Raw genomic sequence first — 18,259 nt, forward strand, 5'->3', positions numbered from 1 at the left:
TGTGTGGGGGGGCTGGGGGAGGAGGGACGATAAAAACAACTTTATTAGAAAAAAAAATAAAAATAAAATAAGAAAAGGTTCAGAGAATCTGGAGAAATCACTCCACGTAACAAATGTCACATGGTATGGGGGTGTATTAGTGTACAAGGCATAGGTAACTTACACATCTGTGAAGGCACCATTAATGCTGAAAGGTACTATACATACAGGTTTTGGAGCAACATATGTTGCCGTCCAAGCAATGTATTTTTTATGGACGCCCCTGCTTATTTCAGCAAGACAATGCCAAGCCACATTCTGTACGTGTTGCAACAGCGTGGTTTCGTAGTAAAATAATGTGGGTATTAGACTGGCCTGCCTGTAGTCCAGACCTGTCTCCCATTGAAAATGTGTGGCGCATTATGAAGTGTAAAATACGACAACAGAGACCCCGGACTGTTGAACAACTTCAGCTGTACATCAAGCAAGAATGGGAAAGAATTCCACCTGAAAAGTTTCAAAAATTGGTCTCCTCAGTTCCCAAAAGTTTACTGAGTGTTGTTAAAAGGAAAGGCCATGTAACACAGTGGTAAAAATGTCTGGGCGTAGCTAAGATGCACACGCAGTAGTGTGCCTCTGCAGTAACTCTTGTGAAAACTGCAAGGTTTAATTCAAATTCTGCTTTTTTTATATATTTTTTTAATTAAAACTGACAACGCTTGGCCAACTATATGCATGCCTATCACTCCGGGTGAGTTATACTCTGTCAAAACTTAGATAAGAGCGATTATGCCCAAGACACGAAGAGGGAAGCAATCAGAGTCACCTGTGGCCGTAAACGAGCTCGAGGCTAGCGCTGAGATGGCGCCATCAACTTTGGAGAAGTTGCTGGATAAGATACTCGAGTCTATGAACAAACGTTTTGACATGCTTGAGGAAACGCTTGAGGCTCTTACAAGCAAGCAGGCGGCAAACAAAAACTGACTGAAATGCAGAAGAGCAATGACAAATTGGCAGTTAAAATAAACGAATTGGAAGGACGCTCAAGACGTAACAACATAAAAATAATCGGCATACCAGAGCAAGAAGAAAAGGGAAGACTTACGGATGTCGTTGCGGACCTGATACCAAAGTTGTTTGGAGTGAGTAACTTCTCCAAGCCAGTGGTGACGGCAAGCACCCCAGGAGCATCATCGCAAGAATACACTTCTACCAGGATAAGGAGCTACTTCTTGGACTGAGCCGCGGCCAGGAGCTGATCTACAACGGCCTGTGCGTGTTCCTGTTTCCGGACTACACTGCCGAGGTGACCGCGCAAAGACGGGCCTTTCGAGAGGTAATGAACATGCTGCGGGAGAAGGAAATCAAGTTTATGCTACGTTTTCCAGCTCGCCTGCATGTGGAGTACAACGACCAGGTAAAGGTGTTTACCTCTCCTACAGACACTAAGACCTTCATTATAAAGCGTGAAGTGAAGTGAATTACATTTATATACCGCTTTTTCTCAAGTGACTCAAAGCGCTTTACATAGTGAAACCCAATATTTAAGTTACATTTAAAGGCTTACTGAAACCCACTACTACCGACCACGCAGTCTGATAGTTTATATATCAATGATGAAATCTTAACATTGCAACACATGCCAATACGGCCGGGTTAACTTATAAAGTGCAATTTTAAATTTCCTGCGAAACTTCCGGTTGAAAACGTCTAGGTATGATGACGTATGCGCGTGACGTCGATGGTTGAAACGGAAGTATTGGGACGCCATTGTATCCAATACAAAAAGCTCAGTTGTCATCGCAAAATTCCACAGTATTCTGGACATCTGTGTTGGTGAATCTTTTGCAATTTGTTTAATGAACAATGGAGACTGCAAAGAAGAAAGCTGTAGATGCGATCGGTGTATTAGCGTCTGGCTACAGCAACACAACCAGGAGGACTTTGACTTGGATAGCAGACGCGCTATCCGACGCTAGTCGCCGACCGCATCGATGATCGGGTGAAGTCCTTCGTCGCTCCGTTGATCGCTGGAACGCAGGTGAGCTTCGGTGTTGATAAGCAGATGAGGGTTGGCGTCGGTGGAGAGCTAATGTTTTTATCATAGCTCTGTCGAGGTCCGTAGCTAAGTTAGATTCAATGGCGTCGTTAGCAACAGCATTGTTAAGCTTCGCCAGGCTGGAAAGCATTAACCGTGTAGTTACAGGTCCATGGTTTAATAGTATTGTTGATTTTCTGTCTATCCTTCAGTCAGGGGTTTATTTCTTTTGTTTCTATCTGCAGTTAAGCCCGATGCTATCACGTTAGCTCCGTAGCTAAAGTGCTTCACCGATGTATTGTCGTGGAGATAAAAGTCACTGTGAATGTCCATTTCGCGTTCTCGACTCTCATTTTCAAGAGGATATAATATCCGAGGTGGTTTAAAATACAAATCCGTGATCCACAATAGAAAAAGGAGAGTGTGTGGAATCCAATGAGCCCTTGTACCTACGTTACGGTCAGAGCGAAAAAAGATACGTCCTGCACTGCCCTCTAATCCTTCACTCTCACGTTCCTCATCCACGAATCTTTCAGCCTGGCTCAAATTAATGGGGTAATCATCGCTTTCTCGGTCCCAATCGCTCTGGCTGCTGGTGTAAACAATGGGGAAATGTGAGGAGACTTTCAACTTGTGACGTCACGCTACTTCCGGTACAGGCAAGGCTTTTTTTTATCAGCGACCAAAAGTTGCGAACTTTATCGTCGTCGTTCTATACTAAATCCTTTCAGCAAAAATATGGCAATATCGCGAAATGATCAAGTATGACACATAGAATGAATCTGCTATCCCCGTTCAAATAAAAAAAATTCATTTCAGTAGGCCTTTAAACCAGTGTGGGTGGCACTGGGAGCAGGTGGGTAAAGTGTCTTGCCCAAGGACACAACGGCAGTGACTAGGATGGCAGAAGCGGGGATCGAACCTGCAACCCTCAAGTTGCTGGCACGGCCGCTCTACCAACCGAGCTATACCGCCCCTATTATAAAACATCTTAGTGGCTAATCATCAGTAACGGCTCTACCACACAAGGCTTATGATAAGCATAAAGCAGAAATACACTTTTCCGCTGAGGTTTATTTCACCGGAGGACGCTGGAAAAAAAAAAAAGAAAACACTTCGCTGCCGAGCTATTGCTTGGAGCAGTGAACGCAACTACTAGCATGCGCCCTGCGCCTGAAGACGGGGGTGGGGGACTTTTGGACTGGGGAGTCGACCAACACGTCGTCTTATGGACAACATCACAATGGCGATTTCACTCCAAAACATTGAACGACACACGATGGGGACAGAGGGAGGGAGGAACAATGGGGTGTGAGTGTTGTGTATGTGTGAATCTGAGCATGAATGTGGAGGAGAGAGGTGCACAATCATATTTCAACTTACCAATTACTAAGGTTTTTTTCATGTAAAGATAAAATAACTTTAATGTCAACTTGTAAGAAAAAAATCACACTAGTTTCATGGAACGTCATGGGCTTTGCCAAAAATATTAAAGCAGGGAAGGTTTTTTTCACACTTAAATTCATTAAAAGCAGATGTTTTATTCTTACAAGAAACACATCTCTGTAAAGACAATCAACATAAACTTAAAGCTAGCTGGATATCTCAGGTCTATCATGCACCCTTTACTTCCCAAGCTAGAGGTGTAGCCATTTTATTTCATAAAAATGTGCCTTTCATACTTACATCAAAAATAATTGAAGATTTATTTTATTAAATGGTCCATATCTAAAAATTATGAATCATTTCTAAAATGTAACTTTACTGAAGCCTTTGAGAAACTGAAAGGCTGTATTGAGTATTGGAAGACCCTACCTCTCTCTATGTTAGGTAGAGCGAATGCTATCAAAACGATCACCCTGCCAAAATGTATCTATCATTTTCAAAATTTACCAATTCTAATTGCTGCAGATTTTTTCTGAAAACTTGAATCTTTAGTTCTAGATTTTGTGTGGGGATATAAAAAACGTAGAATATCCAAAAAGCACTTATTCAGATCTACAAAGGAAGGGGGACTGGGTCCATCCATCCATCCATCTACCGCTTGTCCCTTTTGGGGTTGCGAGGGGTGCTGGGGCCTATCTCAGCTGTATTCGGGCGGAAGGCGGGGTACACCCTGGACAAGTCGCCACCTCATCACAGGGCCAACACAGATAGACAGACAACATTCACACACTAGGGCCAATTTAGTGTTGCCAATCAACCTATCCCCAGGTGCATGTCTTTGGAGGTGGGAGGAAGCCGCAGTACCCGGAGGGAACCCATACAGTCACAGAGAGAACATGCAAACTCCACACAGAAAGATCCCGAGCGCAGTATCGAACCCAGGACTACTCAGGACCTTCGTATTGTGAGGCACATGCACTAACCCCTGTGCCACTGGGTCTTCCAATGTTCAAAAAATATTACTGGGCATCAAATCTGAACCCCATTGACCTATTGGAAGATGGGGTTCCAACGAATGAATCACTTGATTCTGCTCCCTTGTGGCTGAAATTGGAACTGCAGTCATTAGTTAAACCTTACACATCATTGCTATCTCTACTTTTTACTAAACCAGTCTCTTCTATTAAATCAACAAGCCATAGTGTAGTAGTAAGAAATTCTATCAAAATTATTTCTCAAATTGAAAAACAATTGAATATTTCCAATGTAACTATGTATTCACCAACGTGTCACAATCATGCATTTATTCCATCGATAACAGACAGAACATTTTTTTTACTGGAACGCAAATGGAATTAAATGCATAAAAGACATTTATTTCGAGGACAGTCTTGCGTCATTTGAGCAATTGCGAATCAAATTCCAATTTGTCCCAATCCAGTTGGTTTCGCTATTTGCAGGTAAGAAAATGTATTAAAGAAAACATTTCAAAGTCTCAGCTGGTAAATGAAAAACACCCTCTCTTAGAATTACTAAATTTATCACCCACAAGTTAAAAGCTTATCGCCAAATTTGCCAGCTGCTTCATTATGCCCATGACATCAGCAGACGGTCTTAAAAGACCATGGGAACAGGAATTAAGAACAACAATACCCAAACACCAATGGGAACGGACACTCTCTAAAATTCACAATTGCTCAATTAACAGCAGACTTAGGCTCATGCAGTTTAAAGTGATTCATCGTTTTTATTACTCCAAAGTCTTATTACACAAATTTTATCCTGATACATCTCCACTTTGTGATAAATGTAAATCTGCTGAAGGGTCATTGTCTCATTCGTTTTGAGAATGTCCAATTAGTCAATCATTTTGGTGCAGCATTTTCTTCTTTTACTCGGGGGCATATCAGAGAAAACTTGTCCCTGACAGGGATATAATCTTGTTTAAATGGTCTTCAGAAACACACAAACTTCCAAAATATATTACAGCTGTGTTGCTTCTCGGGACGGTCTTGGCCAATAGACTCATTTTCAAAGAGTGGAAAAGCCCATCTGCACCCAACTTCAGGAACTGGTTAAATGAACTTGTGAATGTAATGACTCTTGAAAAAATAAGATTTATAAACTCTACAAATATGAATAAATGGGAACTAACCTGGAAACCCTGACTGACTAATATATTAAATCATAACATTTAAAAAAAACAAAAAAACATTTGCCGTATCTTTTTTGTAGTTGTATTCCTTTTTTATTATTGTTAGTATTTTTTGTATTAATCCCACACTACTATTGCTTTTTGTGTGTCACTTTTGATATGGTTTTGTTACGGTTTACTTGCTTTTTTTTTGTGTGACTTTTTATTTTGTATTGTTTTGCATCTGATCGAGCCCTGTGACTTTTTTCTTCTTTGTTAAGTGTGAACGGTGGAGAGGTCCTCGGGAGGTGATCTTGTGATCACTTCCTGAGGATCCTTGATGCCGAGGAATATTCATCCATCTTGCTATGGTCTGGATAGCCTGCTGATCCTGAGCCAGAACGGGATGGATGGATATACAGTATATACAATATCTGGGTATTTTTTCTAATAATGTCTAGACTTTAAACCTTGAGTTGTTAAAGTTCAAGTGCACCTCTCTCCTCAAGTGTGTATGAGTGGATGTGTGCCTGTATGAAGGGTTTGCGTGAGCAAAGTATGACTGTCAAATGTGATTTTAATTGTAAACTTCAATAAAATATATTTGCCAAGGTCAAAAAAAGAAAAATGCCCCTCTGCCAACTTTTTTGCAATGTGTTGCTGCCATTAAATTCTAAGTTAATGATTATTTGCAAAAAAAATTAAGTTTCTCAGTTTGAACATTAAATATCTTGTCTTTTCAGTCTATTCAATTAAAGGCCTGCTGAAACCCACTACTACCGACCACGCAGTCTGATAGTTTATATATCAATGATGAAATCTTAACATTGCAACACATGCCAATACGGCCGGGTTAGCTTACTAAAGTGCAATTTTAAATTTCGCGCGACATATCCTGCTGAAAACGTCTCGGTATGATGACGTCAGCGCGTGGCGTCGCGGATTGTAGAGGACATTTTGGGACAGCATGGCGGCCAGCTATTAAGTCGTCTGTTTCATCGCAAAATTCCACAGTATTCTGGACATCTGTGTTGGTGAATCTTTTGCAATTTGTTCAATGAACAATGGAGACAGCAAAGAAGAAAGCTGTAGGAGGGAAGTGGTGTACTGCGGCCGACTTTAGCAACACAAACACGGCCGGTGTTTCATTATTTACATTCCCGAAAGATGACAGTCAATCTTTACCATTGGCCTGTGGAGAACTGGGACAACAGAGACTCTTACCAGGAGGACTTTGAGTTGGATACACAGACACAGTACCGTGAGTAAGCTTCCAAACATTTGATCGCTTGCCCGTACGTGCGTGCCGCTATGTGCATGTCACGTACGTAACTTTGGGGACTTTGGGGAAATATATGTGCTGTATGAACTTTGGGGAGGTGAACGGTACTTTGGGCTGTGGGATTGAGTGTGTTGTGCAGGTGTTTGAGTTGTATTGGCGGGTTATATGGACGGGACGGGGGAGGTGTTTGTTATGCGGGATTCATTTGTGGCATATTAAATATAAGCCTGGTTGTGTTGTGGCTAATAGAGTATATATATGTCTTGTGTTTATTTACTGTTTTAGTCATTCCCAGCTGAATATCAGGTCCCACCCGCCTCTCACAGCATCTTCCCTATCTGAATCGCTCCCACTGCCCTCTAGTCCTTCACTCTCACTTTCCTCATCCACGAATCTTTCATCCTCGCTCAAATTAATGGGGAAATCGTCGCTTTCTCGGTGCGAATCGCTCTCGCTGCTGGTGGCCATGATTGTAAACAATGTGCGGATGTGAGGAGCTCCACAACCTGTGACGTCACGCTACTCGTCTGCTACTTCCGGTACAGGCAAGGCTTTTTTATCAGCGACCAAAAGTACTTTATCGTCGATGTTCTCTACTAAATCCTTTCAGCAAAAATATGGCAATATCGCGAAATGATCAAGTATGACACAGAATGGACCTGCTATCCCCGTTTAAATAAGAAAATCGCATTTCAGTAGGCCTTTAAAAATAAGGTGAAAAGGATTTGCAAATCATTGCATTCCTTTTTTGTCTACGAATTACACAACGTGCCAACTTCACTGGTTTTGGGTTTTGTAAGATGTTGTAATTTACAGTATCTAAGGCATTCTTTAGTTCCATGAAGACATCTCCAACAGTGAGCATTCTTTTAACATGTTCTATAAGCACACAGAGACCTGCATCAGGGGATTGGTGAGCACGAAAACCAAACTGCTCGAAAACCAAACTGCTCGAAACCCCACTGCGACCCATGAACAGCGTGAAAGACGTTCAAAGAATTTGACAAAAACAAAGTTATTATGATGAGACAGAGGATGAGCATGAATGTTGGGTTGAGTCACATTATTATTGGCACTGTCAGGCTGTGTACTGCACGTTTAATTGGCTCCCGAGATGCGGAGGCAGAAGAGGTAAGATAGGCAGTCTTTATCGCAAACCTGGGTTCAAATCAGGGGATGTGGTTGTGGCTTGTGAAGATCTTTGAGGCCTTCGTGATTAAATTGTTATTGATAGATTGATTGAAACGTATTTAGCAGCACAATAACACATGGCTAAGTAAAAGGACAACCAAGGAAGCACCGAGCAAAAACAGTCCAAAACTTTAAACTATAAAGGTAATCGCAGCTAAACAGTCTTACGTGACGTGCAAGCAGAGAAAAAGGGCACAGGAAATAGCCAGAGCTGGAAAAGAAAATACAAACGTGCAAATAAAGGGTAGCATGGTTTGAAGTAATCCAGAAGATTCAGTAACTGAAACTGGGGAGACTAAAAGCCTGATTTACTAAAGGTTTGTGTGTACTAAAAAAATATTGCAAACCTGATAGCACACACAAAGCCGAGTTACAAAACTTGAGGGGTGTCAAAAAATAAATAAAAAATCGATGTTCAGATTAATTGCGATTCTTATTTGTAATGATTCTTTAAAAAAATCAAAAATCCTTTTTTTTAATCTGTCCTGTGTAGCCACACAGACGAATCATATTGTTGCTGTAAATGCCCAAATCTAATTTACTTTACAAAAGAGAAGTGTGGGATATTTCTCTTGTTGCATTACCGTATTTTTCGGACTATAGGTCGCAGTTTTTTCATAGGGGTGCGACTTATACTCAGGAGCGACTTATGTGTGAAATTATTAACACATTACCGTAAAATATCAAATAATATTATTTAGCTCATTCACGTAAGAGACTAGACGTATAAGATTTCATGGGATTTAGCGATTAGGAGTGACAGATTGTTTGGTAAACGTATAGCATGTTCTATATGTTATAGTTATTTGAATGACTCTTACCATAATATGTTACGTTAACATACCAGGCACGTTCTCAGTTGGTTATTTGTGCCTCATATAACGTACACTTATTCAGCCTGTTGTTCACTATTCTTTATTTATTTTAAATTGCCTTTCAAATGTATATTCTTGGTGTTGGGTTTTATCAAATACATTTCCCCCAAAAATGCGACTTATACTCCAGTGCGATTTATATGTTTTTTTTTCCTTCTTTATTGTGCATTTTCGGCCGGTGCGACTTATACTCCGGAGCGACTTATAGTCCGAAAAATACGGTACTTGTATTTGACTTTATTAAATGTTTAGGAAGCATTTTGTTAAACAAAAACAATTTTTTTAAGTAATATAGAAATGTATCAGATCTGTTGTATTTTATGGAGGAATGTAGTTAATCATAGAACTGGCACCCAATGTTATTAAAAAGTATAGATTTTGAATCAAGAATCGTTTTGAATCGAGAATCGATTTTTGAATCTCATCGTTACTCCCAAGAATCACATCAAATCCTGTGGTGCCTAAAGATTCACAGCACTACTAAACGTGTGCAAAGTGTACTGCGTCTGTTAAGTGAGCAAAATAAGGCGTGCAATCCATTTTGCGTCTCTGTCTTCATTAATATGCAAAATATATGCTGATCATCAAAACGTTCACAATGCCGGGAAGAGAAGATGGAAAAAAAATATTTTGAACGCGCAATGTGATTAATAAATGTTTATTTAGCACATGTCAGAAGGACGTGCAAACTGACAGATCCACACACGGCTGCCGGATCAGTGCTCGCGCTGCACAGGCACAGACAGACGAGAATCCTTCGTCTTATGTGTGTGTGTCAACATTTTGGATGGTCAGAAATAAAAAAATATTATGGACAGATTATGTATTCAGCAATTTCCTTTTATAATTGTATAGCTACTAGATGATTTTTTTAATGTTCTTTTTTTTATATACATAGGACATATATTACTATAATATATTTCTAACAATGAAAATATGTCTTTCATTGTGCATTTTCTTGCGTTTGAGTCATTCTAGATGCACGGACGCGCTGGTGATACAATCCACAGCCTCGCGCACAGAATTGAGTGTCATGTGCATATGTTTCTGTTGTCTACAATGCGATTCAGAAAAGGTGTTACAGATTGTAGATGTCTACCGCCGATTAAACACATCGCACATCAGTGACGTGCAGTCACTAGAGGCAGGTGAGGCCCCGCCTCACCTGCCATCATGGAAAGAAAAAAAATGTAAAAAGAAAAAAAAATAATTAAATTGTTATATGTGTCCAGTGATTATACTATAAAGTTATTTTCCATTTAACTTCACCAGTTTTAGATTATTTGTATTCAAAATCGCTGAATTTTCACATTTGCCGTTCAAGTACTGAGAAGAGACGGTGCGGTGAACAGCAGCCAGTCGAGGCGCGTCACTCAGTGCCTCAACATGGACGGACTCAGCTAACTGCTGGCCTGCTGTGCAGTGAGACCGTATTGCTATATGAATTATATTATACATTTCCATAGTTTAGTTAGCTGAGGTATATAATGTACAGTGTATTTTGTCAACAACTGTATATGTGTAAAGTATTTCTTGTGCTGAGCGATCATAAAACTGCTGCGAAGACGCACTTGCTGAGGCTCGCGTAACCACGCCTCCTGGTGCTGGTTAAGGCACCTTTGCCGCAGACTGCACCCCCCAAAAGAGCGCCACACCAACCAAAGCCCACACCCAAACCCTCCACGTGCAAGACCGAATCCACCCAAAAAAGTCACTTAACAAGAAGCCAAAAAGTGCAAAAACAACATTGCTCGCGCCGGAGGAGCCGTGAACGACTGCAAGGACACTACATTAGGTACACCTGCAGACTGCAGCACGGATTTCATATTTCATTAATTCACAACTCCTCCAACACGAACACCACTGTTCCCGCACTTATAAGTAAAGGTAAGACCATAATAACGTTTTTTTTATTAAATGTGCTTTTTTGTGTGCTACAGTTTGTATGTGTAAAGTTAAAGTTAAGTTAAAGCAGGGGCGTCACTAGCTTTTAAGGACAGTGGGGGCTTTGCTCCCAGGAGATGCACAGGATGCGAGCGAATGTTACGCACGAGCACAAAACTTCACAAACGGCTAACAAAGACTTAGAAATTATTCATTGTTATTATTATTATTTTTAAAAATGCACGGGATGAAATGAATTGCTCCCCGGGACAATGGCTTTTAACTATATATTTTCTTTTTCTTTTTATGTATTTATTCATTTTACATTTTATATTAAATGTCTTGGTTTTTCCTCCCTCTGAAAATCCTATTAAATGTTTAACAAGCCATCCTATAATAATAAAACAGCTATTAATGTAACAATACAATAAAACAAATATATTTAATGATGTTTTTTTCATTATTTTAACAATAGGCTATATTACTTTATATAGAGTCAACAAGAAACACAAAACTTAAAAAATAAATGATTTACAATTGCACACACAAGGTTTTGTGCAGCTTCTCTCATTGTAAAGGAAGATAATGTGCTTCGTACACCTGCAGGACCGCAAGCAAGGTCGCAGAGAAAATGCGGGCTGGAATTTGAGTGATGTGGGCATTTTCTATATGAACAAGTGGAATGGATTGGATACCGACGCACGAAGGGGGCTCTCTACCTTACGCTACGAAGTGAGGGGAAACTGAGTGAATAATAACAGGTTATATGATTATTTATTTAAACTCATATTTGGGCCACTTTATAATGAATATGTCGGCATTTATTTGTAAAAAAAAACAAAAAAACACCAAATTATTTAGGGGGGCTTAAGAATATTTTAGGGGGGCTTGTTCCCCCCTAAAATAGGCCTAACAACGCCAATGAGTTAAAGTACCAATGATTGTCACACACACTAGGTGTGGTGAAATTTATTCTCTGCATTTGACCCATCCCCTTGATCACCCCCTGGGATGTGAGGGGAGCAGTGGGCAGCAGCGGCGCCGCGCCCGGGAATAATGGTTGGTGATTTAACCCCCAATTCCAACCCTTGATGCTGAGTGCCAAGCAGGGAAGAATGCTGGTATGAGCTTTTAAACATAACCCGTTAACTGCTGCCAATCAAATGGTGAATAAGATACTCTTTAGGGTTCATATGTTTGTAAATCTGACTGTGATGAAGTCAGTGCCTCACCAGTCATGAACCTCACCGCACGTCACTGTAGCACATAGTAGGAACATGACAGCATGAACATGTAGAAAATGATTGTTTCTGTGGTAAAAGCCCCCGCATGCACGCAAACATTCTCATTCAAATAAGGCGGTCTGCACCACTTGTCAGTTGCACACGCAGTGTTAGTAGATCACACACAAGAGGTTGCCAGACACGCAGCCGAATCCAGTTCGATCGACCGGGCTACTCCCAAGGAACTTCATCCTTCCACTGCCTTTTACAAGGGGTTAAGGTGCTGGGACCATAATAGCTGAATAGACAAGCGTTTTGTCAATAATAAATCTCTAACCAACACATTTTACACAGATATTAGGCTATTTGCAGGGAGAAGTACGTCATAGCTGTGTACAATATCACAACAAATGGCAATCATATGGTTATTGTCAGTACTATCAGAAAACAAAGACTAAAATTAACTACAACCAACACTAGTAATGGTTATACTGGTGAAAATAAGTAGAGCAAGCTTAGTAGCCTAATGTACGCCCAAAACTAAAGAGGAGACATTTTACCAAGGTATGCCTATAGGCTACTGTTTCAAATGTTTCAGATTGCCATATAACTTGGTAGATGTAGTCCACAATGTGCAAACAAGAATGAGGAATGCCTTTTATCATGTGATTTGGCTGTCTCCATACGTTTCAAATTGCCATGACAGTCGTGCTAATGTTGGAACACATTTCCTCAGTGTATCAGCATATTGAGAAGGAAATAGGCACTGACACTACCCTAATCCACATATGTTTTATTCGTCGAAAATATATTTTGCCCTGTCAGTTCGATGACACATCGACATACAGGCTAACGGCCATATATTTCCCCTGTTAGCCTGTATGTCGATGTGTCATCGACCAGGCTAGCATGCTAAGCATTCGTTGCACGAACATACTAGCTTGGTTAGACAAGATCATAGACTGTATTGGACAATAAAGTTTACATTCGAAATGTACATTTATATTTATTACAAGTAATAAGAAAACGTAAATGCCTTACTTACCTATCAAGGAAGAAATTAGCAAGTTTGGCGTCAGATGAAAAAACCTTCTCTGCCTTCAATCGTCTCCATCTTTCAAAGGCATCCCCGATTTTTTAGATTTACTAAGGTTTGACATGTTTAGTAACTTTACCAGTGGCAGTAGCTAGATGAAGATGGCAGTGTGTAACTGGCAACCTGAATATGACACACTGACAGACTTTTTAATTGGTCAAACGGTGGAATCTATCCATTTTCTACCATATTTTTGACAAAATAATAGAATGGCACAATATACTGCATACGTCAGCAGCCACATCAGGAGCCTTTGTAACCCCTTTGCTTGCTTACTTCCAAAAGTGAAGTTGTTCGCTATGTTATTTAAGGCCAAAATTGTTCTTTGATTGCAATAAGAAACAAATGTTTAATGTATCATGTGTTAAAATAAAGCCAATAATGGCATTTGTTGTGGTATTGAAATACATTTCGGTACAGGTACCGTATTGGGACAACCCGAGTTCCAACACATAGTTCATCCACACTTTCGATGAGAACATTGGGTACATGTTAAGCAGTGATGTTGGTAAAATTAATGAATGATAAATAACAAATTAGTATGAATGTAAACAAGGAAGTGAAGACGTGGGGCGATGCAGGGAGACATTTGATTGGTTAGACAGTTGCGTTGCGTTCAAGTGCTGCTGGGACAACTTTGATTGGCCAAAATGTTGATGATTGGCCAAAATGTGTGAGGAAATTACAGGGATTGGACAAAGTTGCGAGGCTCTGCATAAAGTCAATTTTAGAGTTACATGACAAAAGTTGCTTTTTCAGTCAGATTAATATTTGTCCACTTTTACGTTTTTAGCTAAATAAGTGAACCAAAATCTTAAAGCATCTACAAGAAAAAAAACATCCGCATCAAAATGGATTCTTAATATCCGATCATACTTGCCAACCCTCCGGAATTTTCCGGGAGACTCACGAAATTCAGCGCCTCTCCCGAAAACCTCCCGGGACAAATATTCTCCCGAAAATCTCCCGATTTTCAGCCGGAGCTGGAGGCCACGCCCTCTCCAGCTCCATGAGGACCTGAGTGAGGACAGCCTTCTTTCACGACGGGAGGACAACAGGGTGACAAGAACTAAATCATCCAGACTAGAGACAAATTGTATTATTATGTTTATCTTACCTAAAAATAAATATATTTATAAAAAATTTTTTAAATAGCTAAATACATTTTTACTATATTTTGCTAAAAACATCAAAATTAATTGTATTTTTATTTGTATTTTTTCTGACTCCTTATTACATCTAGCCATAGAATTATACATTAAAATAAACATATTTGAAATAATTAATTTTGAATTATCATAATAATTCATTTAAAATGACCATATTTAATTATTAAAATAATTGCTTGTTTATCAACAACTTTAGCATTTTATTCATTACATTTTGAAGCTCTCAGAAGCCAAGTTATGTTATATTCCTTAATATTTATTTATGCAAGTTTGAAGTATCAATTATCTAAGCACAGTTTTGTTTGCATATTTTCAGGATATATATATATATATATATATATATATATATATACATATATATATATGTGTATTAAATACTTGACTTGGTGAATTCTAGCTGTCAATATACTCCTCCCCTCCTAACCACGCCCCCAACCACACCCCGCCCCACCCCCGACCACGCCCCCCACCCTCCACCCCCCACCTCCCGAGATCGGAGGTCTCAAGGTTGGCAAGTATGTATCCGAGTGAGGGTATGGTTTGTAATATAGATGTTGTATTGCACTCATTGGGTCATGCAAAAAACACATAATTAAAAACATGTTTTTTTGTTGTTTGTTTTTTAAAAATAGGTGGGTGAGCGCAGGAACAAATTATCAACACTGGTGCATTTCCCCCTGACTGGCTTGGACATGGCCCCCCATGTGGTGAAGAGGAGCCAGAGTATGCGCAACCTGAACAGCGGGTCCTGGACCACATCCTGGCCTAAAGCCTCAGGGAAAAACCACCCGTCTGCTGACATGGCCCTCCCTTATGACTCCCTGTATGACCTCTACGCTCTGTGCAATCATCACGGAGGACTGCATGGAGGACACTACACTGGTATGTGCTCTTTTCTTTTCCTTTTTAAACCATACTAGGATACAGGTCACACTGAGGGTGGCCGTATAAACAACTTTAACACTGTTACAAATATGCGCCACACAGTGAACCCACACCAAACAAGAATGACAAACACATTTCGGGAGAACATCCGCATCGTAACACAACATAAACACAACAGAACAAATACCCAGAACCCCTTGCAGCACTAACTCTTCCGGGACGCTACAATATACACCCCCCGCTACCCCTTTTGCTGGTTAATCTTTTTTGCCTATTATGTAATTAATTGAATCAGTTACCGGTAACGCGTGGTATCTTTGCAGCTTCTGCAGTCTCTCAAGGAGTGAAGAATGCTGCGTTCATCAATTCTGTATTAGTTCAGCCGATTGCCTTGTCTCCTTTTTTTTTTTGGGTGCTGTTTTCAGGTAAAGAAGACCAACATTTTGGCTGCAGAAATGTAATTATGAATGACATATAAATAATGTATTCCCATCCAAAGCTCAAAGACGTGCTACCACAGAATTGTGCCGTTTAGTAGGATCACAAATTCAGGGAATTGTCCTGGTCGTGACTTGTATTTAATTATTCCTATTTATTTGACAAGAAAATTAAATCACACTTGCTGGGTACTTTTTAATAACAATGTTCTTTTGCGTCACCAGCTTATTGCCGGAACTCTGTGGACGGCCTGTGGTACAGCTACGATGACAGCAGTGTGGACCTGGTCCCAGAGGAGGAAATATCTACCAGAGGGGCCTATATTCTCTTCTACCAAAGGCGCAACATCATTCCTCCATGGTCGGCCAGTAGTTCCTTCCGAGGTATGCTTCCCATTATTTCTGACAATTTTGAGGAATAAATGAGTAAGGACTGATGTATTTGCTCAGAATTGTTTGTAATTTATTTTACTTAACTGCTGACTGAGATCACCAGCTGTCTAATTTGTTTATGCTAATTCATTGGCATAATAATATTAAATACTCATACAGAAATGCAATGATTAAATCATTTAAGGCAGGGGTTCCCAAACGTTTTGACTCGGGGGGCCGCATTGGGTTAAAAAAAATTTGGCCGGGGGCTGTGTGTGTGTGTGTGTGTGTGTGTGTGTGTGTGTGTGTGTGTTTTTTGTGTGTGTGGGTGTGTATACAAAACCCAAAACCAGTGAAGTTGGCACATGTGTAAATCATAAATAAAAACAGAATACAATGATTTGCAAATCCTTTTCAACTTATATTCAATTGAATAGACTGCAAAGACAATATATTAAACGTTCGAACTGAGAAACTTGTTTTTTTTTTTGCAAATAATCATTAACTTAGAGTTTAATGGCAGCAACACATTGCAAAAAAGTTGGCACAGGGGCATTTTTACCACTGTGTTACATGGCCTTTCCTTTTAACAAGACTCAGTAAACGTTTGGGAACTGAGGAGACCAATTTCTGAAGCTTTCAGGTGGAATTCTTTCCCATTCTTGCTTGATGTACAGCTTAAGGTCTGGACTACAGGCAGGCCAGTCTAGTACCCACACTCTTTTACTATGAAGCTACGCTGTTATGACACGTGGCTTGGCATTGTCTTGATGAAATAAGCAGGGGCGTCCATGATAACGTTGCTTGGATGGCAACATATGTTGCTCCAAAACCAGTATGTACCTTTCAGCATTAATGGTGCCTTCCCAAATGTGTAAGTTACCCATGTCCTGGACACTAATACACCCCCATACCATCAGAGATGCTGGCTTTTCAACTTAGCGCCTATAACAATCCGGATGGTTCTTTTCCTCTTTGTTCCGGAGGACACGACGTCCACCGTTTCCAAAAACAATTTGAAATGTGGACTCGTCAGACCACAGAACAGTTTTCCACTTTTCATCAGTCCATCTGAGATGAGCTCGGGCCCAGCGAAGCCGGCGGTGTTTCTGGGTGTTGTTGATAAATAGCTTTCGCGTTGCATTTTTTCTCCATGCGGCCCCTGAGCTAAATATGAGTTTGACACCCCTGATCTACAGTCTTCATGAGATGACTATTGTATCATTAGGGTTTTTATCTTGTCTCCCAGCCTCCACACGATGACAAGCCATCTCTTAGGCCACTGAGCCATGGTACACTTTCTGTCTCCCATGTTGTCTCATTCCCCTCTCTGAGTTGCTATGATACTCGTGCCCTCCGTGTCTGGAAGCAAATCAAAGCTAAACACCTAAAAGTCACACACAGAATAGTCCACTGATGGCTATTTTTTTCAGTTCTATATATATATATATATATATATATATATAAAAAAATACTCATATAGACCTAAAAGATGCATTAAAAAATAATACCTGCATGCTACTTTTTGCAGTGCAAACTAATGTATAATGCATTCCCCAAGTGAGTTTGGTCTATGAATGCTGGATGTATCCAGCACGCATTGCTCAGCGTACATTGGCCGCCAAGATCCTGTTCTGCTTTTTAATCGTGTCTTTGGGTGCGTTAGTCAAAGTAGGAGGGGGGCGGGAAAGAGCAATAAAACAAGTGATGAATGACAAATAATGTACTGTACCCAAGATAAGGCCATGAATTGGGTTTTTCTATGTGGAATATATTAAGGAAGAGAAACTTGGGGAAACTGCAAAGCTGCATTTGCTCCTTCATGAACCTCCCACAAGACTGTTTGGTTGATATGTTTCCCTGGGCTCACATGTTTGGGGGTGCCCAAAGTGGGCCAAAGAGTGTCTTCCCAGATTTAAAAGGGCCCTATTATGCTAAGCCAGGGGTTTTCAACCTTTTTTGAGCCAAGGCGCATTTTTTTTTTTGAAAAAATCCAGAGACACACCACCAGCAGAAATCATTAAAGAATTAAACTCAGTAGACAATAAAAAGTCGCTGTCGCAATTGTTGGATATGACTTTAAAGCATAACCAACCATGCATCAAAATAGCTCTTGTCTCAAAGTAGGTGTGCTGTCACGACCTGTCACATCACGCCCTGATTCATTTTGAGTTTTTTGCTGTTTTCCTGTGTGTAGTGTTTGAGTTCTTGTCTTGAGCTCCTATTTTGGTGACTTTTTCTCTTTTTTTGGTATTTTCCTGTTGCAGTTTCATGTCTTCCTTTGAGCACTATTCCCCGCACCTGTTTT

At 40.2% G+C, this 18,259-nt stretch overlaps 1 protein-coding gene across 2 annotated transcripts in view; it reads left to right on the forward strand.

The window, feature by feature from the left end:
* usp43a (ubiquitin specific peptidase 43a) overlaps positions 1-18,259 on the forward strand; it is a 283,302-nt gene that overhangs the window by 249,732 nt on the left and 15,311 nt on the right. For both annotated transcript variants that reach the window (XM_061983704.1, XM_061983705.1), the window contains exons 13-14: positions 14,890-15,139; positions 15,805-15,963. In XM_061983704.1, coding sequence (XP_061839688.1) covers positions 14,890-15,139; positions 15,805-15,963 — 409 coding nt within the window. The remainder of the gene's footprint in view (positions 1-14,889; positions 15,140-15,804; positions 15,964-18,259) is intronic.

Source organism: Nerophis lumbriciformis, linkage group LG25 (genome assembly GCF_033978685.3).
Source record: "Nerophis lumbriciformis linkage group LG25, RoL_Nlum_v2.1, whole genome shotgun sequence".
Classification (NCBI taxonomy): Eukaryota; Metazoa; Chordata; class Actinopteri; order Syngnathiformes; family Syngnathidae; genus Nerophis; species Nerophis lumbriciformis.